This window comes from Ornithodoros turicata, chromosome 3 (assembly GCF_037126465.1).
Source record: "Ornithodoros turicata isolate Travis chromosome 3, ASM3712646v1, whole genome shotgun sequence".
Classification (NCBI taxonomy): Eukaryota; Metazoa; Arthropoda; class Arachnida; order Ixodida; family Argasidae; genus Ornithodoros; species Ornithodoros turicata.
Window position 1 is genome coordinate 63460638 of NC_088203.1, and position 26068 is coordinate 63486705.

At 45.7% G+C, this 26068-nt stretch overlaps 2 protein-coding genes and 2 long non-coding RNA genes across 4 annotated transcripts; 1 reads left to right on the top strand and 3 right to left on the bottom strand.

Annotated features, from left to right (window-relative positions):
- Positions 1–3926: 3926 nt before the first annotated feature.
- Positions 3927–4988, top strand: LOC135387209 (uncharacterized). Its single transcript, XR_010420940.1, has 3 exons — positions 3927–4014; positions 4762–4786; positions 4906–4988. It is a non-coding gene; the product is annotated as an uncharacterized LOC135387209 (long non-coding RNA).
- On the bottom strand, positions 4581–6124 carry LOC135387208 (uncharacterized). Its single transcript, XR_010420939.1, has 3 exons — positions 5997–6124; positions 5514–5649; positions 4581–5228 (listed from the first exon to the last, which is right to left on the bottom strand). It is a non-coding gene; the product is annotated as an uncharacterized LOC135387208 (long non-coding RNA).
- A 10232-nt stretch (positions 6125–16356) lies between these two features.
- On the bottom strand, positions 16357–17829 carry LOC135389567 (uncharacterized protein K02A2.6-like). Its single transcript, XM_064619603.1, has one exon. The coding sequence runs from the start codon at positions 17827–17829 to the stop codon at positions 16357–16359; it is 1473 nt and encodes a 490-aa protein (XP_064475673.1).
- A 1056-nt stretch (positions 17830–18885) lies between these two features.
- Positions 18886–19476, bottom strand: LOC135389568 (uncharacterized protein K02A2.6-like). Its single transcript, XM_064619604.1, has one exon. The coding sequence runs from the start codon at positions 19474–19476 to the stop codon at positions 18886–18888; it is 591 nt and encodes a 196-aa protein (XP_064475674.1).
- Positions 19477–26068: the final 6592 nt, after the last annotated feature.

Genomic DNA, 26068 nt, shown 5'->3' on the forward strand with positions numbered 1-26068 from the left:
CCCCACCGTACGATGGAGCATTACCTGGAAATTAATGAAGCACATCAACTGGCTATGACAACTAGTATAGTTCTTAATATATGTACATTATGAGATTTGTGCAAAGTTTCAATCTGCATAATCTATAAACGGTGATTCCACGTTAATGTAACAGTTAATCAGTTAAGCTCCAGGTTGTACATAACGTTAAAAGTTAAGAAGGTGGCGACCAGCAATGCCACTGTGTCCTCCATGCAGGATGCCCGACCATGAACCCTTCGGTCAAAACAGAGAATGATGCAGAGGTTTGTAGGTTATCTACTGTGTGGATGATGGTAGGATACATATGGGCCTCTCCCAGCTTCTGCAAGTAAAGTACGTAAGGAGTGAAATTATGAAGAGTGCCAGGAAACCAATATCACATTATGAGATAACAATATAATTTCATAAGACCTATCTCCAAAATGCATACCATAATTCAGGGGTTAAAATTGAGTTGTATTTGCTGCCGTGAACGAAATAAGGTTAAATGAGGATGTTTCTCATCAGCACTGCAGTGATGTGATTCACCCAAGCCATTTTAGAGAACATACTGTAGCAGGAAAAAATCCCTTTTCGAGCAACAAAAGAGTGCTTTTGAGCAGATACGCTACATCATCATGCGCACTCTATATACATTATTTTTAATATACTCTCAAAAGAGTGTCGTACATGTTGTCACCGAAGCTGAAGGCCAACTCCTTGTAGCGATTGTCATGTGCCGCAATCAGTTGAAGTAAGTCTAAATTTTGTCATTTGACAAAATTTAGACCAGTGTTCATAACAGGGAAGAGCGGTGTCAAAATTCGAAAATTCCAGATGGAGTACAGTAAACAATTGAATATAGGTAACTGCGAATAATTTATCATTAGTCATTTTGTACCGACATTCACAGTGCCAAATATAAACGAAATAGTTAAAGAAAATGACAAAGGTAGCTTATTGGTGAGAAAGTACTATGTGCGCCCTTAACACTATGACATCTTTTTAGTCATTTTCGCACTCAAGTTGTGCACTGTGTCTTCACATAATGCTAGAATCACATAGGCTGAACATGACCAATATTTATTTCAGGTTTCTCGTTCCACAACACCAATTAATTGATCGCCTATTACGAGCGTTCTCGCAAACCTTTTGCGTTATCGTATTAGGGACGTCATGCGACACCTGCAATAAGTAGCGGAAACACAGCACGGAAAAACGGCAATAGAGTTTTAGTACATCGTACGCAAAGGCGATAGCGTACGTAACATATAGCGTTGGTGGTTCTGCGCACTGCGCGAAGTTCTCTTTCTGTTATGGGCGTGCGCAGAAGCAGCAACGCTATCCCCTACGTACGCGAAGGCGATAGCGTACGATGTACTAAAACTCTCTAGTGATTTCAAGAATGAAAGAAAGCGTGATAGTGATCGGTCTCGCGAACTCCATCCTCTCATATTCCTAATCCTTATGGTGGGGGACGTCTTATCTGTATCGCTTTACTATTTCCTGGCCGCAACAGGCAGGGGGCGAACTCATAAGCGGTTTCACGCTTTAAACAACACATGTCAAGAAAGTTTGTAACTCAAACGTCTCCATGCCAGTACTGGACAGCTGTTTCGGCCTTGTTGGGCCTCATCAACAGTACGCAGGCAGGCAAGAAAGGGTTTCCTAACAGCAGGACACCAGACTAACGCGAGCAAAACAGAAGCGAAACTGTACGAATAGGAGACGCGCCTACTGTCCCGCGATGACTTGCGCTGCCCACTGACTAGACACGCACGAAACGAGCACTGGGTCTCAGCTGGAGGCTTGCCTTCGCTTTTAAAGGGACTATGAAACGATTTTTTCTTGGTTTCGTTCGAAAGAAGACATTTTTCTGAGTCTAGAACCGAAATTTTACCTTCGTCGCGCGAGCGGTTTTCTCGGGACCGAATTTAAACGGAGTGGCGAAGGGAGGACTGCTGGCGCCGCGCCGTGGCGAGCTGCGGAGCGGAGACACAGCGGGCAACTTGACGGGACCACGGCCGGCTCAGCAACACGTCATCGTGACGTTTTGCCGAGCCGAGGAATTTCGCCAGGAGCATGCGCCGTAGGATCGCGCGTATGCGTTCATCGGAAGTGGAAATCTCCATGACGGCAGCTTTCGCGCGATGGTCGCATCCTGGGGCGCGTTGCCGGACACTGCGCGAGCTCGCGACTTCGCGCTGACCACGCCCATCGTTGCCGCCACGCAGGAGGACAACGAAAGTGCGGGAACACTACCGTTGCGCTATCGTTGCGCGATCCGCCACTAGGTGACGGCACTCTCGGCTACAGGCCTGCTGCGAACGCACTTAGTAGCAGAAATGAAGTTGAAATAATGTGTAAAAGGGACACATAATTTAGGTTACGTAAACAATTACAGTGTAAGTACGACTCCAAACAGCATTCCTTTCAACTGTTTGATTTCTGGTTCAAATCAACCAATGAGAAACTACGTGCCGTCGTCTGCTGAAAAAGCGGTTGAGACTTGAGAGTCAAACTTGGACGCGCGCATCACTGCAAAAGTTTGGTAAGTATGAAAGTTCTTCAGATATCATTCCGTATGCTATAACTTAGTCGCGTACTACCTCTTGCAACATGGTAACACAAGAAAACTGAGTGTGAACCATATTTATGTAGTTCCTCGCTGCATTTCGGTTTTCGCTTCGATATTTTGCATGACTGCTCACGCTGTCTGCAAGGCGTCGTGCATAAAATGTTGCTTGCTATCTATGGAAGTGTATCAGCTTCATCAACTTTTACCTGTGTAGCGGTGAAATTACGTTTCTCTGCGTACCTGTCACCGGACGTTAAACCACTTGTAATATGTTTTGATGTAGACGGAAGGTTTAAGTAATGCTATGTTAGCACAGTTTAAAGCTCAGGTGGTTGGGCACAGTTGAGCAGTGGTTGAGAGTTTTGAAACATGCAACCATGTACAGTGAAACAAACAAAAACATTTCTTACGCACCAGTTCCACGTTTTTGGGCCTTGCAATACACGTTTCGAGACGTTCAGCTGAAGCTTGTGGTGCAGTGCACTGTTGAAGCACTTGAAAAACCGAACACTAGCACCCGTTAATGATAAAGCATGCCAGCGACCTAGAACAACTATTCTTTCGAATTTAGAAAAGAACAAAATGTCTAGCCCATCCAATAAAAAGAAAATACAAAAGTAAAAGATGGACCACTCATAGGACCTCCCTACACAAAAAGGGTTGAGATGGACAAAATATGGCCATAATTTTTGTCGAACTTAGCAGGGGAAACTAGCTCAGTCCTGCTTTAGTGTACTTTCAATTAGAAATCAGGTGGTTGTCAAGAAGTGACAGTTGGTGTGCATCTTATTTTATTTCTTTTTCTCACATTACAGATATGGCGAGCGAAACCCAAAAGCTGCTGCTGTTGTCACTGCTCGAGGAGTCGCCCGAACTGTGTAGCAACAGGAGATTCCTCGAGTGTGTGACGGCAGCACAGCGCCGAGCGAAGTGGGACAGAATTGCTGCCACCCTGAACGCTGTTGGAACATACAACAAAGACGGCAAGGGGTGGCAGCAATTTTGGAAGCACTGGCGCCACAGCGTGCAGAGCCGTGCCAGAGAATTGTCACGAAGACTGCAGGCCACAAAGGAAGGAAGCGGCAACGTTGTCGCTAACATGGGTCCGGCCCCAGTGGACACCTCATTGCGCCTGTCTGGGCTCGACCGGCGTGTCATGGCCCTTGTGGGCTGGGACACGACGGTCGGCGTACCAGGAGCGGTGGAGATGTCCATCGAGACCGGCCGCATGGAAGTGATGCTGCCCGTCTCAGTCGTAAGTAATATACAGCGGTCCTAGCCAAACACGAATATGAAACAAGTGGAAAAGATAAAGCATGAGTGAATGCAGCACACCTCACAATGTTTATATCAATTGCACGTTTTCAGCACGAGACAGAGCCGGTTCCCTCCACCTCGGCCGGTCTTCGTGGAACCGAGGAGTCGGGAAGCAGAAGGTAAGGAGGTTTACCAAATAAGTGACAAATGAGCAAAAGGAAATACAAAAAGCACATGCAAGGACACACATAAGGGACAGTGATAGACAACAGAGCTAGGATTTATTTGTTGTCACAAACATGCATACACTTTCTTGGGTAATACTAGGGCGACACTGCTGTACAATACTAAAAATGTAAGGAAATTATTGTTGGCAGTTCTTGCCCGGTTAATATGGACACCTTTGTCCCCTACAAAAAATTGTTTATAGAGGGAATGGTTCCTATTATTATGTGCTAAGGAAATTACAGGAAACAATGGAACATTTCAAGGTTGACATTACGGATAAAGCAAGTCTGTTATGGTACAGTCTTTTTCTCTCAGAATCCTTATGACAAAAGGAAACACTGTGAATGAAAAGCCATAGCTTTTCGTTTGTACAAGACAGCACTTGGACTGTCCTATACTTTAAGAAGTTCTCGTGATGAATGTGGGGAGAGACTTGCTACCCTCCATGCAGATATCGTCCATAATAATTACGGAAACACATTAACTACGTGGGGTTTGTACCTGTTCTACTCTATATTGTTGGAACAGCAAGTTAAGGAGTTATCAATGCACTAAAAATGTTTAAACCTCAGTAACGTCTTCCATAATTCGGGATATCCATATTAACAAGGCTCAGATGTACTTTTACAATGCCCCTATAGTGGAAGGATGAAAAATTAACAAGGTTTCTGCATAGTAACACTGTATATTGTTTACAGCTGCTCTCTCCTGTGAACGTCTGAGGTGAGTCATCTGTTCTGTACGTCTGAAACACTGTCTGATAAGTTGGCTTCTCAGTTGTGATGCACAGTTTCTCACAAACAAAGGGTCAGGTTTAACGTCTTCTATTCTCTCCTCCTCAGTCTCTCCGGTGGCACCGCCTTCCACCTGTTCCTCCCTTGGCTCATCACCCTCACCAGCATCATCCAGAGGCTCAAGAGTGTTGTACACAAAGCCATGTTATGGAGGACAGCAGAGGCATTGATTATCTTGCAACACTGGTCAGCAGCGAAGTGCAGTGTGCGGTACCTCTGTAGGCACCGGAATCGCGTCTTCAGTACCCCAAAGTAGTGCTCAATGCACACATGGGTCCTGCTGTGTGCAGTGTTGTAGCTTTGTTCTTAACGTGTTGAGTGCGAACGGACAGGTGCCATGAGCCAGGGCTGGAGCGGGTAGCCGTTATTACCTGTAAATAGTTTTACACTTCAACTAGTTATCCAAAAATTGTAAATCAAGACTGATTGCCTGTGCACTAAATGTGTTATACATTGAATTGTAACTAAATATAAGCAATGTGTTCAATAAAAATGAATCATATGTCAGCACTGGTGCAGCCATAATATTACTGGGTACACTATGCCTGTCAGTTACGCAGAAATCTTTTTGCGTATTTGAAGCACATAAATTTTATTATGCAAAGCTGCATTGTTGTGCACACTCAAAAAATAAATAGCACACAAACATCTCATACCTACAGGTCAATCTCCATCTTCGAATATAGTGGCAGCTGCTTGATGCAGATTGCAGGCTGTCCATTAAGGAGCACCGTGCCACGATCCAGGGAACCTTGTGTTCATGAAGAGAACCTGACTTCAGGCATCACAGACCTGAAAGGAGGAGGAATAGTGTGGTTCATTGTGCTGGCATTCTTGTTGATATACAAAAGCTAGCATGCTGGACATCACACATCGGCATATATATGCACATCAAGACATTGATGGAGAGGCAGCCTTTATGGCAATAGCAATTACAATCAACAAACCGCTGATCAAAGAGGCTCTGCTGCGACCTGTGTACCACCAATAGCTTCCTGAATTATGACACAAAATTAGATACTGTAGTGGGAGACAGCATCCGTTCTTCGTTAATAAGATCAACCAATACGTAACCACACATACGTTAGCAGCAAAGTACGTTTACTACTCGGAGTTAGCGACCTGAAGCATATACTTACCTACATAAACGTACCTTGCACCTAGTTGATGGTGCATTTATAATTTATGACCTGCATAATAGTATGAATCGGAATAATAGTCTAAGATTCTGAATACTATTGCACACTGAATACAAAGCACGAGTAGATTGTTCTTCAGAGCAAACACACACACACACACACACATTCAAACTCTACACACACATATATAATGGTAACATACCGACACAGCTGTGAAACTGCTAATTCGTGGAAGCTATGACAGAACCCTCCGTTCCACGGTCAGTGTCGTACGATGCGACTGCCGGGCTGAAATGCATTATTTAATTACAAAACAATGACCGCTCATCATGCAAAGTTTCAGATTCTCGCAAGTGTACTTACTGCGTTGCACATCCTCTCGAAAAGCTTCATATACTTCCCGGACAGCCTCATTTGATAGCGACGAATTCATCATCCGACAATGTGGAGAAAGCATCGCTGCTAATGCGGAATCTGCCCACCGGCTCTTCCTTTGCAGCACTTTGTTCTTCCGAAATGAAACAGAGGTCCGCCATTTTCGACGCGAACACCGACGAGCTTTGCGTTGTTGTTCCTCCTCTCAGGAAACAACAACCTTCTCCCAGCACGAGCTCGCGAAGCAGGTGCAGGAACGGGGTTATCTGAGCATGCTCGCGAAGCGTACCACGTGGTGCTCTTGTTGCTGGGGCAACGGGGACGCTCGACGCGAGGTCGCGAGCTCGCCCAGTGTCCGGGAACGCGCCCCTGTGGTTTTCGTCGACATGCCGAGACGATGTTGGATTGTTGCTTGCCCCAATTTACGTCAATATTCGCCTGGTATCCAATGTTTCATGCTTATCAGTGACGAGACGGACAGCTTTTGACGCCACAAAGCAATCGGACCGCCGGAGTGGAAAGACGATGTGGTGCCATCGACTAGCTGCTCGTGTTTGTAGCGGGCATTTGCATGATCGAATTTACGAAGCGTACGCTGAACCTCTTCAACGTACTGGATAACGAGCTTAGTGTCGTCTGAGTCAAGGTGTAGCACCATCACAATACCTGTCCACACCGGGGAAAGAACATCCACGTAAACGGCGCAAAGGTGTGAGTATTTTTCGTTATTGCAGCTAACAAAGGTCTCTCAGTCCGTGTGCTTCAAATACCGTCATAGATTTCAGGATTGTGTGAATGGGTTAATTCTCATCTGCGTGACTCTGAACCTTGCCGCCGTTTACGGCAGAGAGAGAGAGAGTAAGAAGAAAAAAAAAAAGAAGTTACCGAATCTAGTCCCTAAACTCAGGCGGTGCACTGTTGATAAAAGTACACTTCGTTTAGCATGATCTTAGAAACCATATTTCAACAGAATATTTATGTGATATGTTGAACATACGTATCCGTTCTTTTCTCTTCACTAACCTGCTTTCATGTTCACAGGTGACTTCCTCAGCGGAGCCTGAAACCACTTAGGTGAGACAGTATGATCATTGTAACCCACTATTCAGAGCAGACAAATGCTGTGCACCCTCTTTCCAGATTCCTCTTTAATGCAATGTCTTGCCTACCATTCGGGCTCTGTATATTGTTCACAAGTTTTCTTTTGACCTTTTTTTGTTATTTGATCTATAGTTTGCTTTATCATGTGCACAAATGTGATATTGAGGGGGACATTTTCTTGTTTACACTTCTTATCTTATAATCATTGCTCAGTTAGATTACATCATTTGCATGTATCATTTGTTGTGTACATTTTTTTTGCACATTTGTTTTGCACATCATTTGTTGTGTATTGTGTTATTTTCTTTTCTCAAATCAGGCAGCCCATGTGCATGGCAGCTGAAGTCTTTCACCAAGGTAACGTGCCAGGACAACTCCAGCAAGTGCTCTCCAGGTCACCTCTAAATTAAAGGAACCTACCTTTGGTGCACTATGTCCTCATGAGATTTTGTTCCTGCTATAACTCTGCGCTTTGTTTCACATTACCAAAAAAATAACCCTACCAACCATTATCATACCAGTGGTGTACTGCTGTGTTCAACCAGTTAAACTTGCTCTGAGCATCCTGCAAGGCCGTGCAGCTACTTCAGCCCTTACTTTCTGGTGATACTGGTACCTATACAGATGTTAGATGAGCTGTCTGACAGTGTAAAACAGAACATATCCTGTGTTCTATTAAAAATAAATATTATGCATGTATGGCATATAATGTGTATGTGTAGATGTTGTAGTTATTGTTGTTAGTTATTGTACTATTTAAGCTAAATGTCGACATTTCAGCTGTTTGAGCCTGATGCCCTCATCCTTGACGCACATACAAGTGCGCCCACACCTTCGGAGGAGCCTGCATAGCGAAGACTCTGTCCCGGTGGCAAATGGAACAGTTCTTTCACAAAGCTAGCAGATTTCCGCCAGAACACCAACAAGCAGTTTACTTGAAATAGTACCAATTACTTGTCGCTTTTCTAATTGCAAAATACTGTGCACGCTACGTCAGTACTGGGGTTTTTTTTTTTTTTTTGCTTCTTTCCAGTTACTCAACTGGTGACTTCAAGCTTACATAACACAACAATAAAAGAGAGCAACAAAGCAGGCGAACTGGTGTCGTGAGATTATGTCCCCCAGTCTTAGGGTTATGGATGTATTACACAGTATTGGAAACCTGGTTGAACAATAAATTTGTTAAACGACAAACACTTATCAGAAATCAATACGATGTGCAGGATACTCTTACAGAATACGCTACAGCTGAGTTTTTTGTAGGCATGGTGGTAGGCAACGCTAAATGTTCAGATTTACGACGTGTTCAACATTGAATACAGAATACGTGACGTGCTAAATAAATTATTGCATGAAACATAATCTGCCACCTGTAGAACAATAAATGCAGAGTAAATCAAAATCGCCTGAAGGCGCGAAGCTCATTTGAATAATAACAGTAATGATGTAAATGTAATGACTTGAAACAAAGTAAAACAAAACATTAGACCAAACCATTAGATCACCCAGTCTTTTACGAGAATTCGTGCAAACAAATCGAGCAACAACGGGGGCATCTTCCAAATATCACAGTCTCACTTCACAACGCACTTCCTTTGTTGTCAGATTGCTAACATGTAAACATAACTGCAACTGACGTAAATATAACTGCAACGCGAAGCAACCACCAGACACTTTCCAGTGGTGACGGCGATACAACCAATACATGTTGCGGTGAATCGCTAGAGGACCACGTAACTCGTCAGCAAAACTCTCAAAGCCACGGAGGTGCGTGAGTTCCTTGTTGTGAACGGCCGCAGATCAGACGACGAATACATTCGATGAAAAAAGTACAGCTCACATGTCATACTTGCCAGCTCAACTGTAGCAAACGATTCACATGCAAAAAGCCGTTCATTATAGCGTGTTATCCGAACGCCTCCAACCAAGAAAACGTAATGCTTCAACCAGTCCTCCTCAGGTACCCGCGGACGCGGCTGTAGAGTATGTACCACTGCGCCCATACACCATGTTGCAAGCCCATTGGCCTAGACTGTGCGCAGCACTCCGATTGGTCGAGTACGTTTCGAAATCGCATTTTGTAGCGCGCATGTGCGTACAGCGTCTCGGCCGTTTCAGCATAGTTTCGAAATAGCATGGCCGTCATGTCGTCCTCCTGTGTTCGGTGGTGTCAATCGACAGAACAGTTTGCAGGACTATGTTCGCGGGTTTATTAGTTCGTCCTTGTGAGTCTACGCGTGTTGTGCTGTTTCTGGACACAACTGTTATCCCACGAACAATTTGTCAACTGCGGTACCGGAATGCTTCATGAGTTGGAGCGTGAAGAACAAGTTCGAGCGCCGTTGGACTTCGAGGACTGTCAACAAAGACAGGATTACCTGCCACACAAGCGCTTTTCGCTTCGCTATGATGGATGCACCGCAGGCAGCGAAAGAAGATGCTCATCATCAAAATGGTACGCACTCATGAGACTGGCTCGGTATTAGAACTTGAACGGTTTGTTCGTTCTGCTTCATGTTCGAATCCCAGTGTGCCAGAAACGCAGTGGGCTTTGTAAGCACAGTGCACCCAGGTATCAGATCTTTGAATTAGTGATTTGTATCAAATAAATCTTTATTTTACCCCAAAAGCGCTTTAGTTATTTTGAATACCGAGTAACGGCGGCAGGCCTGAAATCCAGTAGAAGTCGATGGTAGCCAGGACCGACCGAAAAGCCAGCCAGACATGGAGGCTCCTGATTGGCTGACTGGATGTGCATAATATCCACCACGTCGCAATTTCATTCGTCGTGTGCCCAGTGTTGTGTGAATTATCTCAAGCTATGGGCTCTATGGGGAGCTGTTGGAGCCTGCTTCAACTTCAACCCTCAGACGCAATCAGAGACCTTGTGACCTTGTATGTGCGGCTGGGCGGCGACAGCCACAGCGCGAGCTCGCAGCATTACTTGCCATTGTGCAACACCGGTGACGTAACGGGGAGCCGAAGTGCGGTCCGTACAGTTACCAGTCCTCCTCAGGTACCCGCGGACGCGGCTGTAGAGTATGTACCACTGCGCCCATACACCATGTTGCAAGCCCATTGGCCTAGACTGTGCGCGCGCTCCGATTGGTCGAGAACGTTTTGAAATCGCATTTTGTACGCGCGCATGTGCGTACAGCGTCTCGGCGCCGTTTCAGCATAGTTTCGAAATAGCATGGCCGGCATGACGTCCTCCTGTGTTCGGTGGTGTCAATCGACAGAACAGTTTGCAGAAATATGTTCGTGGATTTATTCGTGCGTTATTGTGAGTCTACGCGTGCTGTGCTGTTCCTGACCCAATTTTTATTATAATTACAATCAATTTCTCAACTGCGGTACCGGAATGCTTCATGAGTTGGAGCGTGAAGGAAAAGTTCGGGCGCCGTTGGATTTCGAGGACTGTCAACAAACACAGGATTACGTGCCACACAAGCGCTTTTCGCTTCGCTATAATGGATGCACCGCAGGCAGCAAAAGAAGATGCTCATCATGAAATGGTACGCACTCATGAGACTGGCTCTCGGTATTAGGAGTTGAACGGTGTGTTCGTTCTGCTTCATGTTCGAACTTTGTCCCAGTGTGTCAGCAACGCAGTGGGCTTTGTACGCACAGTGCACCCATGTATCAGATCTTTGAATTAGTGCTTTGTATGAAATAAATCTTTATTTTACCCCAAAATCGCTTTAGTTATTTTGAATACCGAGTAACGGCGGCAGGCCTGAAATCCAGTCGAAGTCGATGGTAGCCAGGACCGACCGAAAAGCCAGCCAGACATGGGGGCTCCTGATTGGCCGGCTGGTTGTGCATAATATCCACCACGTCGCAATTTCATTGGTCGTGTGCCCAGTGTTGTGTGAATTATCTCAAACTATGGGCTCTATGGGGAGCTGTTGGAGCCTGCAGTTACACCATCGACGGGAGAATGCGCGCGGGAGAGGAGAAACGCGGAAGAGACATTTCCAGCGCGCGCTCCTCGCAGAGTGGAGTGATTTCGTTCGGAAAAATTTGTGGCATATTAGTTTCTCAGCGGGAAGAACAGTTTCCAGCGAAGAAAAGTATGGGGGTTCGGGAAATTTCATAGTCCCTTTAACAGCGCAAGTGGATGTTTGCGCAGGCCTGGCGCGGATTCCTGATAGTTTGCGAAAATGTAGTAGGATGTAACAAGGTTGGCCATATGGCGCAATTGGCGCAGCAATCACATCACTGGACTGCAGCTTGCGGTACCTATATAGGGTGCTTCACCTAAAGTGATAAAAAATTCTAACTCGCGACATACTCGCCGGACGATTGTGGGACTTTCTGAAATTAAATTCTGGAAACTTTTGCCAACATTCAGGAAGGCTTCAGACAATTTTTAATTGTGGGAAATCTATTTTGTTTCAATTTAACTTTGAAAATTGCCAAGAGAACCTCACTTTTTTTTTCCACAGCAATATGAAGTCCTCGGTTGATAACCGCGGACCCAACAGAAACTATGCACAGTGTCGCAACAGCAATAGCAAAAACAAAAAAAAAAAAAAAACAGTAGAATTTCCGCTTCAGCCCCGCCTGCTTGATTGTCGCAAAGAAGAGCACATGGAAGATGCGGGGAGAGGAGGAAGTGTTCCCGCTTCTTGTTTTACCTTTCGTTCCCCCTATTTGACCTTGATGCTGGTGAGAACCGTCTTATCACAAAGAAAGCAAAACAACCGTCTTATCACAAAGAAGGCAAAACAAATGAAGGCAGGGACACTGGAGACCAACATTACGCGCGCGCTTCCTTGCGAAAATCAAGCAGGCGTGGCTAAAGCGTAATTTTTACTTTTTTTTTACTATTTCAGTTGCGATACTGTGCATAGTTTTTGTTGGGTCTGCGATTATCCGTGGATGACTTCATATTTCTGTAAAAAGAAAGTGAGGTTCGCTTGGCAATTTTCAAAGTTCAATTGACTAAAAATAAATTTTCCACAATTAAAAATTGTCCAAAGCCGTCCTCTGTGGTGGCAAAAGTTTCCAGAAGGCATTTACTAAAAGTCCTACAATCCTCCAGAATTTTTTATCACTTTAGCTGAAACACTCTGTGTATGCTCTACATATTAAAACATAAATGTGTGCTGCAGCACAAACTTCTAGTGTGACCTCCCAAAGGGTATGTTAACTGCAGTGAGCCCAGTTGGGCGCTCCAACTCTAGCCCGACATTAGCTACTCCTAAAATTAATAATTCAAAGATTTAGCTAATTGGCTAACTAACTCCGATATCGTAGAGCTGCAGTTGTAGGGCCCAATGCCAATAGGGGCAGTGATACCTCCGTAGAATAAATAATTTTAGCTGCATCTTTATCTGTAAATAAATATCTGTATTCAGTACGGACCCTCTATATTAGCCTATGTATGCATGTTTGCGCATAATTTCAGTATGCGCCTTGATGTTCATTATGACAGAGGTTGCGCAATGGCTCAGCTAGGTGTATAAGTATTCCACATATCTTGGAGACTCACCCTACCCTTCTCAACAAAATAGACCTACAGCACAAAGAACACTGCTTACCAACTTCTTGATCAGTCCATCTGTCTACTCTCTTAGCAGTTGTGGCAGGATGCTGAAAGTAGCACTGACCAGGGCACCTAATGCAAGGAGCAAATTACAACGGCCACTAAATATTCTGAAGTGACACACCTGTAATTTACACCACAATAAATTGAGATTGTGCAGTGCCATGCCTTCAACACAGAACCATTGCATTCTGACCAACAGACAACTTCATAAATACCCACAGCAGAAGGCGTACCACTGTGAAGAAAGAGGGACTCATATGGTTCTGGTGTACCGAAGAATTATCTTACAGGAAGAATATAAGGGTGATGAGGTGAGGACTACATAGGGAGCTAACTTCTTCAGAGTGGGTGCCGAGGTCAGTAGCAACGAAACCACATGGCTACAGCTCCCTCCTCCTAAGTATGGGTGCTGCCTCACGCTTGCTGTGCTTCCGTTCTAAAAGCAAGGAGCTGGAAAAAGACACAGATACCTAATGCATGAAGATATAATACGCAATCTCAACTAATGCGGTGTTCCGAAGTACAGCTCATATGAAGCTGTATACTGAACAGACATCCATACTTCACACACGAAAGAGAAACAAACTTTCCATAAGGACACAACGTGCACAAAATCAAACCAAAGCTGTATCCACCGCCATGAAGGTGCAGGGTTGAAAAAAAAAGAAGAAAAAAAAACGGATATTTTTAAAAAGCTCCTCTCCAGTCAGACTTGTGCCCGTTACTCTAAAAAAGTAATTGATTACCGTTACAGTTACTTCTGTGGAAAAAGCAATTGATTACCATTACGAATTACTCGACTTCAAGTGTAATTGAGTAACGAGTAGAAAAGTAACGCGTTGCTTCGGTCGTTGCTCTGCAATCACACAAATTATAACCGTCTTTGTTGTGCCTCAGAAAAAAAAAGAAAAAAAGAAGGTTCAACAGCGGAACAGCTGAAGTAACAAGACAAACAAAAACACGTAGACAAGGAGATCTGTACGTCTACTGTATTTATCGCCCGGGAAAACGTTGACCCGATTGTGGAAGAGCATTGCGTGGAATTTCCCCGTGACTTATTAAACCTCCGAAGCTTCAGGTACCATGACACGCTGGTGTAGGAAGAGATTAGGGAGAGAGACTCTGAATTCCAGAACGTTATTACAATTACAACGTTATTACAACCTCCGCTTGCTGTAGTAGAACAGCCTGGCACCAGGGGCTTGACTTCGGGCAGAACATCTGAAAGATAAGCTAATCTCTGCCGGAAAAGTAATCAATCACTGAGCAATCGATTACTCAGAAAAGTAATTGATTACTCGAAAAATTACTTTGACAGTAAAGTAACTGATTACTCGAAAAATTACTCAAAAAAGTAACTGATTACAAGTAACGCAATTACTAGTAACGCGTTACGCACAAGTCTGTCTCCAGTGCCAAGAGCAGCATTCAGGGACACCCCCTCTGAAACCCGGCTTGACTTGATAGCAGAGGACTACGCAAGGAAGCTAAGTTTACAGGGTGGTGCGTGAGTACGTGAGGAGGAACAGATCTGGGCAGGGAGAGGAGGACATATCTGAGGCGAACAATTCCCTTTTCGCGCCCCGACCTGATAACAACACCGATAACACGCCCGGGAGCATTCGCGTAAGATAAAGAATAAGACGTGATGTATAACTGTGGGAACGAGCATGAGACATTCCAGATATCGGGAGATTGCCGCATGAAACTGGCAGGTTGGCGCCTGTGATAGCCTTCTGGACGACAAATTGACTAGATGCGAGTTCTAAGGGTACATTTATGCTGCAGCATCGCTGCTCGCTGCTCGCTGCAGCTTCAAGCACATCGCTGCTCGCATAACCGCTAGGGTGCGTTTACCCTGCAGATTGCTCAAGATGCTGCTCGCTTTCGCTATATCAGTCGCCTAGCAGCGTTCACTGTGGAAGGATGGAAACGAGGAAAAGTGGGAAGGAGGAAACCGACTTCATCACAACCAATCGCAGGTCGGATTTCAAGACGCCAGTCATCAATGATACCAGGAAGACAAACATGTTTACATTCCTAGGTGCAGCGAGCAGAGCGGCAAGCAGCGGCGAGGATAAGCGAGCAGCCAGGCTGCAGGGTAAATGCACCAACAGAAAGCTCTGTGTTTGACCTGTCATCGCCAGAAGTCAGGTAGTCCCCGGGCATGTTCAAACATGTTTGGCAGCATTGTTGTGGCGATGATCATGGCGCGCATCTTTGGCAAGCAGCGATGCTGCAGCATGAACGCGCCCACAGGGATACATGTGTTTGTTTCGTCATCGCCAAACAGCGATGTGCCATGTGCCAGCAGCGATGCTGCAGCATAAATGTACCCTAAGAGTGCAGCAAGGACAGCAGCTACGCTCCGCAGACGATACACAGACTACGTAATTTTATGATGATACCGTCAGTATCAAATTGGTATCAAGTGTTATTACGAGCTAAAATGGAGGAAACTGACAAATTGGCGCCAGTGAGTGCCACTTCGGCGACGATTTGCCGAAATGTCTGAAGTAATAGATTGGGCTGGTTGGTGTAAATCCACAAGCGACCAAAGAACAAACACGAAACAATAACAGAGCGACTTGTGTGTGATCTTGTCTCCTGTTTGTTCTTTGGTCGCTTGAAAACGAATGATTTGACCAAACGCTACTTCGCAGGCTCTAGCAAAGGAAACAGGTATGGGCCGCGGACTCGTAGCTATTAAGCATGGATATACAGACTACGTAATTAAGCGATGACATCTTCGATATCACATTTATATCCAGAATTATTACTAAATGAAATGGAAGATATGGACAATTTGGCGTCTGCGAGTGCTGTGGCGATGCGAGTGGTGGCGTCTCCGAGTGGAAATGATTTGATCAAACGTGACCTCGTTGGACCAGATATTTTGGAGCAGAACTAAATACCAGATTTGGAGATGACGCTAAACAAGTGCTACGCGCCCTCGAGTACATTGTTTATTTCTCGCTTAAGATGAAGCAATGCTTAGATCAGGGCAATCAGGGCGCTCACACACGCGGGCCGCATGTGCATGGCTTGCAGTCAGCTATTCGGTGTCCCGGGGCCTCTTGACCACTAAATAGAATAAAGCTGCCCCCCCCCCACACACACGCACACACCAATAGTGAAGAATTCGGAACGAAACCAGGTTTTCAGGTATTGTTTTTACCCTTGCTCGATGTAATGCTGCTCCTGTCGACGTTAGTGTAACAGGCAGTAGTAAAACCCTTTTAATACTGCTATGTACAACCAAGTTGCACCACGAGCGCGGCGGATCTCAATCCTCTGCTTCTTCAACTGGCGCCACTACACACCTCCCCGTTAAGTTGATCCGTACCGCTGGGCCGGACGACGATTTCTAGCAGGGTATCTTGGAGCCTGAGGTACGGGTTGAGTGTCCTCATCAGCGGCCAAGGTAGACTCAGCCTTCCCACCTGTTGTTGCAGGTTCGACTTCGTGTGACCAGTCGATATCCGGCAATTCGGGCAGACGCGGCTTGATGTCGTCAGCATGCATCTTGTGCTGTTTCAGATCCTCCGTCATGACCTGATATGTTGGACCGCTCGAAGAGCCAACAATGGTGCCCCGAAGCCAGTGGTTCTTCCGGGACTTGTCCTTGACCCAAACTTCGTCGCTGGCGGCAAACTTCCGCAGTCTTGTGCGAGAGTCATAATTGCGCTTTTGACGATCTCTCGCTGGAGACGAGGCGTTTGGATGGTTAGGGCGCAGAAGGTCCAGCTCTGTGCGGTAGTGCCGCTTGTTAAGCATTTCGCAGGGCGGGTGTCCGGTTGTTGCGTGAGGCGTTATCCTGTACTTGAGCACGAAATGCCTAATTTCCATTTCTCCGTCCCTCCCTTCCTTCTGACGGCGAAGGAAGGCTTTCAGAGTTCGCACAAGATTCTCAGCCTGTCCGTTGGACTTAGGGTGATACGGCGGAGTCAAGATGTGTTTAATTCCAAGGCGATCCAAGAAATCTTTCAACGCTGCCGAAATGAATTGAGGTCCATTATCGCTAACCAGCTGGAAAGGGAGGCCCTGGGCAGCGAATATGTCCTCAAGGGCTTCTATTGTGGCTGAGGCTTTGGTAGACCTCATCAACTTCACCTCGGGCCACTTGCTGTACGCATCGATTACCACTAGGTAAGTTTTCCCGTCGAACTCTGCGAAGTCCGCGTGAAAGCGATACCACGGTTCCTTCGGAACCTCCCATTGGTGAAGATGGACTGGAAGTTGCTGATCCGAAGAAGCGGCACACGCTCCACACGGCTGACAAGTAAGTTCAATGTCATTGTCCATTCCTAGCCACCATACATAGGAGCGCGCCAACATCTTCATTTTTGTTTGCCCAATGTGGCCATCATGAAGTAGGCTGAGGACAGTGTTGCGGTGCTGGGACGACACGACAACGCGCATGCCCCATAAGATGCAACCCTTTTCTGTTGACAGCTCAGTGTTGCGCAGGTAGTACGGTTGAAGCTCGGGGTCTCGTTCACGAGAAGGCCAACCTTCCATGATGTAAAGGTAGACCTTAGAAAGGATTCGGTCTGAAGCAGTGGCCTTGGCAATTGCAGACGCTTTCAGCGGAATTTTATCAATACCTACTGAGAGGACGGAAGAGACATTCGGCGATCCAGTACTCCCCAAAAGGAAGTCGTCATCCGAAATCGCTGCATCGAAATCAGGGTCCGGTCCTGCCGGAAGTCGAGACAGGCCGTCCGCATTTCCGAACTGGGCCGTTGGCTTGTACTGAATGTCAAAGCTATGACCAAGCAGGGTCAACGGCCAGCGCTGCATTCTGTTCGCCGCTGTGACTGGAATTCCTCTCTTTGAGCCAAAGATTGCCGTCAGTGGTTTATGGTCTGTATATAAGATGAATTTCCTTCCCCAGAGATACTGGTGAAACTTCTTAACACCAAATAGCCAGGGCTTCCTTTTCAATTTGTGCGTAGTTTTTTTGGGCCGACGTCAACGTCTTAGAAGCATGGGCGATGGGCTTGTCTTTACCATTGACCTTATGGTAAATCACTGCGCCAACGCCTATCGAGGAAGCGTCAGCGGCCATGTAGAGAGTTTGACTAGGGTCGAAATGCGTCAAGGAATCGATGGATGTGAGCCGACGTTTGATCTCCTTGAACGCCTGGGCGCGACCTGATGACCACTCCCAAGGCACATTATTCCGCAGAAGTTCATTGAGTGGTGCGCAAAGATCTGAAAGTGACTTGACGTATCGACCATAGTATTGCACGAGACCAAGAAAGGCTCGAAGTTCCCCAACGTTGGTTGGTTCTGGCATGTCCAGCAGAGCTGACACTTTTTTCGGTGATGGTCTGAAGCCCTCTGCTGAAACGATTTGTCCAAGATATTCCACTTCTGTTTTGAGAAATTCACATTTTTGTTTCTTAAGGCGAAAACCATATTCACGAAGCCTTCGCAAGACCTCTTCCAGGTGGTCTAGATGTTCGGCCTCAGTTCTTCCAGTTACGATGATGTCGTCGAGATAACAAGCCACGCCCTCTAGCCCAGCAGTGACATGTTCCATGGTTCTCTGGAATATAGCGGGGGCTGACGATATCCCAAAAGGCATCCTGTTGAAGCGGAAAAGACCCTTGTGAGCATTCACGACTAGGACCTTCTTCGCATCTTCACCAAGCTCCAGCTGCAAATATGCTTCCGAGAGGTGGAGTTTCGAGAAGTGCTTGCCACCGTTCAGTTTTGCGAACAGCTCCTCCGGACGCGGTAGGGGGTACTGGGCAACGTCCAGCTGCGGGTTGACAGTAACGCTGAAGTCGCCGCAGACACGCACCGCCCCCGGTTCGGTTTGGGAACGACTACAATTGGTGTTGCCCATTGCTACACTTTCACTGGCGTCAAGACTCCGTTACTGACTTGCCTCTGAAGATCTTTCTCCACTGCGTCACGAAGCGCAAACGGAATAGGCCTGGCTTTGCAAAATTTCGGTCTCGCTTCTGACTGAAACTGTAGGTGGACCTTGACCTTCGAGCACCGTCCTAGTCCCTCCTCGAAAAGCTCGTCGTACTGGCGCAGAATGTCCGAGAGGTCTAGCTTCAGCACGCGGATCGACTCTCTGCCAAGTAAGCTCATACCATCAAATTCTGCAAAAAGTGCTTGGAGCTGGTGGGTTTGTCCCGCAACGGTTACCTCCACCGAACGTTGGCCTTTCAAAGGTATACTGTGATCGGTAAGTACCCTGAGTTTCTGATGCGCCGGGGCGAGTTTTGGCTTCCCCAAATTCAGCCATGCGTTTCTCCCAAGGATTGTATAATATGAGCCTGTGTCTACCTGGAGTTGAGTTGGAACTCCGTCGATGATGCAGGTGAAGACCTCTTCTTTGTCACCCACAGCCAAGACACTTGTGATAGACTTCACGCTACGACGAGGATGAACAGTGCGAGAAGGTTTCTGCCTCTTCTTCGTACACATACGTTCAATATGACCTAACTGATTGCACGCTCTGCAACGTTCCTTGCTGAAGCGACACGTTGCCTCACTGTGGTTGGTGTTGCCGCAGCGAAAACACCTTTCCACTTGTTGATCAACGGAGGTTTTGACTTTAGCAACGTTCCCCAACGCCGACGAAGCCAGTAGCTTGCGATCCAGTTGTCGAGACTCCTGCTCTGCCTTCAAGCAACTTTCAGAAATCCTTAATGCCTTGTTGACATCCAGGTCAACCTCTTGAACTAGACGAGCTCATATTGGTTGGTCCCGAAGTCCAACGATAAATGCAGTGAGTAAGGAACATGCCCGGGGATCAGTCTCCTGTTCGTATCCGCAGAACGCGATGATGGACCTAAGCCTTGCAAGGAACGCGGTGGGAGTCTCATGTTCCTCCTGGTGAGCGGAGAACAGCTTTGCTCGTTCGAATTCCTTGAAGCGTTTAGGAGAGAAATGTTCGTCCCGCTTCTTCAGCAGGTCGGCGAAGGACACATCGGTGATATTTTGGGGCTGAACTAGAGAGTGCAAGACCTTGAAAGTCTCTGCTCCCAAAAGCGCAATCCAGGTGTTCCTTCGGTCCACCTCTGAAACAATTCCGGAAACGTCGAGGCACGCTTGAAGACGGATCTGGTACAATCCCCAGTCTTCTCGTTCAGGACCGAACGTTCCTGGGCCGATGAACCTTGCACCAGACGGAGTAGAACCCGCCCTATCAGAAGTGATACTTTCAGAAGCCGCAGGAGGCGCCATCCCCGTCGATGCCTCTAGAAGTCGAACTGTTGTCCGCTCGTCGCCAGTGTAACAGGCAGTAGTAAAACCCTTTTAATACTGCTATGTACAACCAAGTTGCACCACGAGCGCGGCGGATCTCAATCCTCTGCTTCTTCAACTGGCGCCACTACACACCTCCCCGTTAAGTTGATCCGTACCGCTGGGCCGGACGACGATTTCTAGCAGGGTATCTTCGAGCCTGAGGTACGGGTTGAGTGTCCTCATCAGCGGCCAAGGTAGACTCAGCGTTCCAACCTGTTGTTGCAGGTTCGACTTCGTGTGACCAGTCGATATCCGGCAATTCGTGCAGACGCGGCTTGATGTCGTCAGCATGCATCTTGTGCTGTTTCAGATCCTCCGTCATGACCTGATATGTTGGACCGCTCGAAGAGCGGTCCCTTTTAACCCTTTTAATACTGCTATGTACAACCAAGTTGCACCACAAGTGCGTGATTCTCGGTCCGACTCCAGTTCCGAAACAGAATGATCGTTTCCACAGCACGAGCGCGGCGGATCTCAATCCTCTGCTTCTTCAACTGGCGCCACTACAGTTAGGAAGTACATTCACATTCGAGCACTTCTGGTGACTCATGAACCTCAACAAGTAGTTATAGCGATTTGGTCTGAGCGTGCATTTTGATAAACTGCACTGTAAGTAATATGATAATTGAGAAGTAATAGTGGGGACAAGTGCAGAGAATGACATCATCTTAATTATTACACTAAGTTTATGGGCTTACAGCATAGCAGCAGCCTCTCCGGATATCATGCGCGAAAAACTATATACGGAGGACAAAGAGGCACAGAGAAAAAAAAAATGATGGAGTAGTTATGTACGAGGGTCATTGTATGAAAATTTTTAATTGTTTCTCTTTCCCTGTTTTTTTTTCTTTTTCATGTTGAAAATGCAAGCAAAATCAACAATACAGTGTGTAAACCGACAATTTCAGTGATCCTGAATGTTGGGATAATCGTTCGTGAAGAACTATGTACGAAGAACTTGCAACGCCTTTCAAATTTTCAATGTCTGATTTGGAAAAGAAGCTCATTTGTTTTTGTTGGTCTGTCAAGTGAAGTTTTTCATTGACGAATTGTATATGCGAATGCCTAATAACTATACCGCTCAGCTGTTTACGCCAAGGTACTTTGCTATAATTGCGGTCCTTCCAGGGTCATTACCCGCACCCCGCACAGGGAGGTGTACACCCCCCTGAATTTTTCCTACCACTCCCCTGTAATTCATGAGATTTCCCGATACAGCTTGGTCACCAATGCATCTACCCAGAGATATGTATCCATATAGATATACCACCATATGGTTCGCTCCACTCGAAATCACGCAGACATCTTATCACGCCGGGTACCCCATCTTGGCTTCCATGCGCATTGATGATAGTGCCAGCCGCAACAATAATCACAAAGAAGAAATTGTCGTTCCTCTTCGCTGCTGATACGAGTTGCGCAACGGACTAAAAGCCGATACCTTCCGTTTGAATTCAGCATGAGAGAGCCGCAACAATATGGCAAGGAAAAAACTTGCCAAGCTACGGGGCACAAAAGTTAACTTGCACGACAAATCGCCGGCAGTCCGAACATTTACACGGCAACAGACACCTACGAGCACTGGTGCTAAAGTCTGAGGAAAAGACATCATAGATCAAAATACATATCCGTTACGAAGCCGTTTGAATTTCACTGTTCATGGTAATCAACCAATTTTTCTCTGCAGCACGCATAAAGAAGTCCATGATTCGCTTACTAGTCGACCTTCAAGAAATGACCCACACTATCCCTCTGAAGCATTGCATCACTTTCCAACTTCTTTGAGAGAAGTAAAAAGTAACCTTTCTGCAACCCCGATGATGGCAGGAGCAACCAAGGAATACACCACAAAGAGTCACTGGTGTATTCTGCATAGCGAAGCCATTATCAACGGCTTATACTAGGCCCTTGTACTGAGATTTTAACAGTGGTGACCGTAAAATTTGAAAAAGGCGCCGGCAGAGTCCTCTAAAACGGGCAAAACACTTTGTAGCCAAAGGCATATTCGAGACGGCTTATGCTATTGCCCTTCCCACTCGGATTGTAACGGAGGCGACCGCAAAATCCGTAAAATACCGCAGCAGAGCCCTTTAGAACGGGCGAAACTTCTTTAATCATGGTTCCAAACAGATATTATCAACGGCTTATGATGCTGTTCTACAGGGATCGCAACAGAAGCGACCACAAAATTCGGAAAAGGCAGCAGCAGAGTCCTTTAAAACGTACGAAACCCCTTGTATCATGGTACCAAAGGCATATTCATGACGGCTTATGCTATGCCTTTCTACCGGAATTGCGCAAGACGGGACCGCAAAATGTGGATACGGCGGCAGCAAGGCCTTTTCAAACGGGCGATACTCCCTGTATCATGGAGCGAAAGAAAGAAAGTTATCAGCGGCTTGGTGCAATGCTATTCTGCTGGAGTTATAACACAGACGATCGCCAAATTCGGAAAACGTGGCAGAGCCCTCTAAAACGAGAAAAACCCCTTGTATCATGCTGCCAAAGACATATTATCAACAACTTATACTATGTCATTCTACCGAGATCACAACACAGGCGACCGCAAATATCCGAAAAGGATGCAGCATAGCCCTTCAGAACGGGCGAGACCCCTTGTATCATGCTGCCGATGACATGTCATCAATGGCTTGTGCTATGCCCTTCTACTGGGATTGTAATAGAGACTACCGCAAAATACGAAAAATGCTGATCGAGCCCTTTAAAACATGCGAAGCCCCTTTAATCCTGGTGCCATTGCGTACATGGAGAGGTCGCGTTTGAAGAAACAGCTTCCAAAACGACACTCGCAAAGCAAAAAGCGTCCTAAGCTGATTTTGTAGTATGCATATATGAAAGTAAGATCACGGGGTTTGAACCCCGTATCTTGCTCCCCTGTTGCACCCTGAGAAGTCGCGTTTGACAAAATCGCTTCCAAAACGGCACTCGAAGTGATCAAGTGGCCAACTTTGTCAACTTTGGGGCTTAATATCATTTGATATAAACATAATATTAAAGATGTCCTAAGCTGATTTTGTAGTATGTATATGCTAAAGTAACATCACGGGGTTTGAACCACGTATCTTGTTCCCTTGTTGCACCCTGAGAGGTCGCGTTTGACAAAATCGCTTCCAAAACTGCACTCGAAATGGCCAAGTGGCGAATTTCGTCAACTTCCGGGCTTAATATCATTCGATATAAAAATAATATTAAAGATGTCCTAAGCTAATTTTGTAATATGTATATGTGAAAGTAAGATCACGGGGTTTGAACCCCGTACCTTGTTCCTCTGTTGCACCCTGAGAGGTCGCGTTCGACAAAATCGCTTCCAAAACTGCACTCGAAATGGCCAAGTGGCGAATTTCGTCAACTTCCGGGCTTAATATCATTCCATATAAAAATAATATTAAAGATGTCCTAAGCTAATTTTGTAATATGTATATGTGAAAGTAAGATCATGGGGTTTGAACCCCGTACCTTGTTCCTCTGTTGCACCCTGAGAGGTCGCGTTTGACAAAATCGCTTCCAAAAAGGTCAAATGGCGAATTTCATCAAGTTCGGGGCTTAATATCACTTGATATAACGATGATAATAAAGATATCCTAAGCTGATTATGTAATATGTATATGTGAAAGTAAGATCACGGGGTTTGAACACCGTATCTTGTTCCCCTGTTGCACACTGAGAGGTCGCCTTTGACAAAATCGCTTCCAAACCGGCACTCGAAATGGCCAAATGGACAATTTAGTCAACTTCGGGACTTAATATCATTTGATATAAAAATAATATTAAAGATGTCCTAAGCTAATTTTGCAATATGTATATGTGAAAGTAAGATCACGGGGCTTGTACCCCGTATCTTGTTTCCTTGTTGCACCCTGAGAGGTCGCGTTTGACAAAATCGCTTCCACAACGGCACTCGAAATGGCCAAATTGCCAATTTCGTCAACTTTGGGGATTTATATCATTTGATATAAAAATAATATTAAAGATGTCCTAAGCTAATTTTGTAATATGTATATGTGAAAGTAAGATCACGGGGTTTGAACCCCGTACCTTGTTCCCCTGTTGCACCCTGAGAGGTCGCGTTTGACAAAATCGCTTCCAAAACTGCACTCGAAATGGCCAAGTGGCGAATTTCGTCAACTTCCCGGCATAATATCATTCCATATAAAAATAATATTAAAGATGTCCTAAGTTAATTTTGTAATATGTATATGTGAAAGTAAGATCATGGGGTTTGAACCCCGTACCTTGTTCCCCTGTTGCACCCTGAGAGGTCGCGTTTGACAAAATCGGTTCCAAAACGGTCAGATGGCGAATTTCATCAGTTCGGGGCTTAATATCATTTGATATAACGATGATAATAAAGATATCCTAAGCTGATTATGTAATATGTATATGTGAAAGTAAGATCACGGGGTTTGAACCCCGTATCTTGTTCTCCTGTTGCACCCTGAAAGGTCGCGTTTGACAAAATCACTTCCAAAACGGCACTCGAAATGGACAGTTTTATCAAGTTGTATAGTTTAATATAAAAGCGATATAAAATACAAAACGGTGTCATTTGTATATTACTCACTCAAAATAAAGTTGTCTGTTCTGTCAGCCCCTTCGAGTTCTGGAAAAAATTACCGTTCTCGTTTCGAACTCCTTCAGACCGGCCGTACAGTCTCAGCGCATGCGTATTACGATAATACTGGGACTTAGTCCGTCGAGCGCCTAGGAGGGGAACCCTGTCTGAGTCGCAACTTTGAAGGCCCTTGGGTGCATCAGGATTAACACTCACACATCGTGCCGTGGTTGGTATGTGGCCTGGAGGACGTACTGAACGAAAATAGGCGATGACATTTCCAGAATTTGACTGCCTTTGTCGAAAAATCGTAGTCTAAACATGAGCGATGTGCAAAAATCGATGGAATCCCCATAGGCGCAATGCATTAAAATTCATTTGGCCAGGGTGCAGTAGGTTTATATTCTGGTGGCGCCTTTCATGTCTCCAGGGGTTCTTTACATGGTGTTCTTCTCTATTAGACGATGACATCTTCAAAATTTTATTCTGTTTTGCTGTTCATTGGCATAAACGCTGTCTCCCATTGAATTCACATCCTGTAAGGCCGCTTCCCGCATAGCGGCTGAGTATAGTGACGGAGTGCGCCGGCGTGGGGGTGACCGCGAATTTTGGGATTGGGCTTTTTTGGATAAAACCCGGATATTTTTGGAGAATATATACAAGGCTAGAAATGTGACACAGAGTAAAAACAAACGTGCTTTGCTGTTCTTGATTTCAGGTCAGCTCTCATAGTTTCTGTTTACGAAACTGCGTGTCCCAACAACATTGTATCAGTTTCTATTGTTTTCCAAAAAGTGGAGTTCCGTGCACGCGTGGTTGAATGGTGTGGATCCTACACGCCTGGATTAGCTGTCATGTTTCGGAGCACTTCAGCTACAGTGCCTCCAGGAACTGGGAAAAAGTCTCTCCCTGAATGAAGTAGAAGAAAGCGGGAAAAAGTTCAATCTGAAGAGTTATAAAGTTACAAAAAGTTAAAAAGTTACAAAGTTAAAAATGTTAAAAGCTAATGTTGCGCGTACCTGGGCTTTTGCAAACAGCCAACACTTCAAGAAAATAAACCGGGAGTTTTCCGTGTGACGTTGAATTCAGATTGTCTTTCCCATCACATCTGGAGAAAAACTAACAAATCCGGATAAAATTGTGTGGATTAAATCGAAACAACTCTGTGAGGGTGCGACGCCACGTTATGCAAAG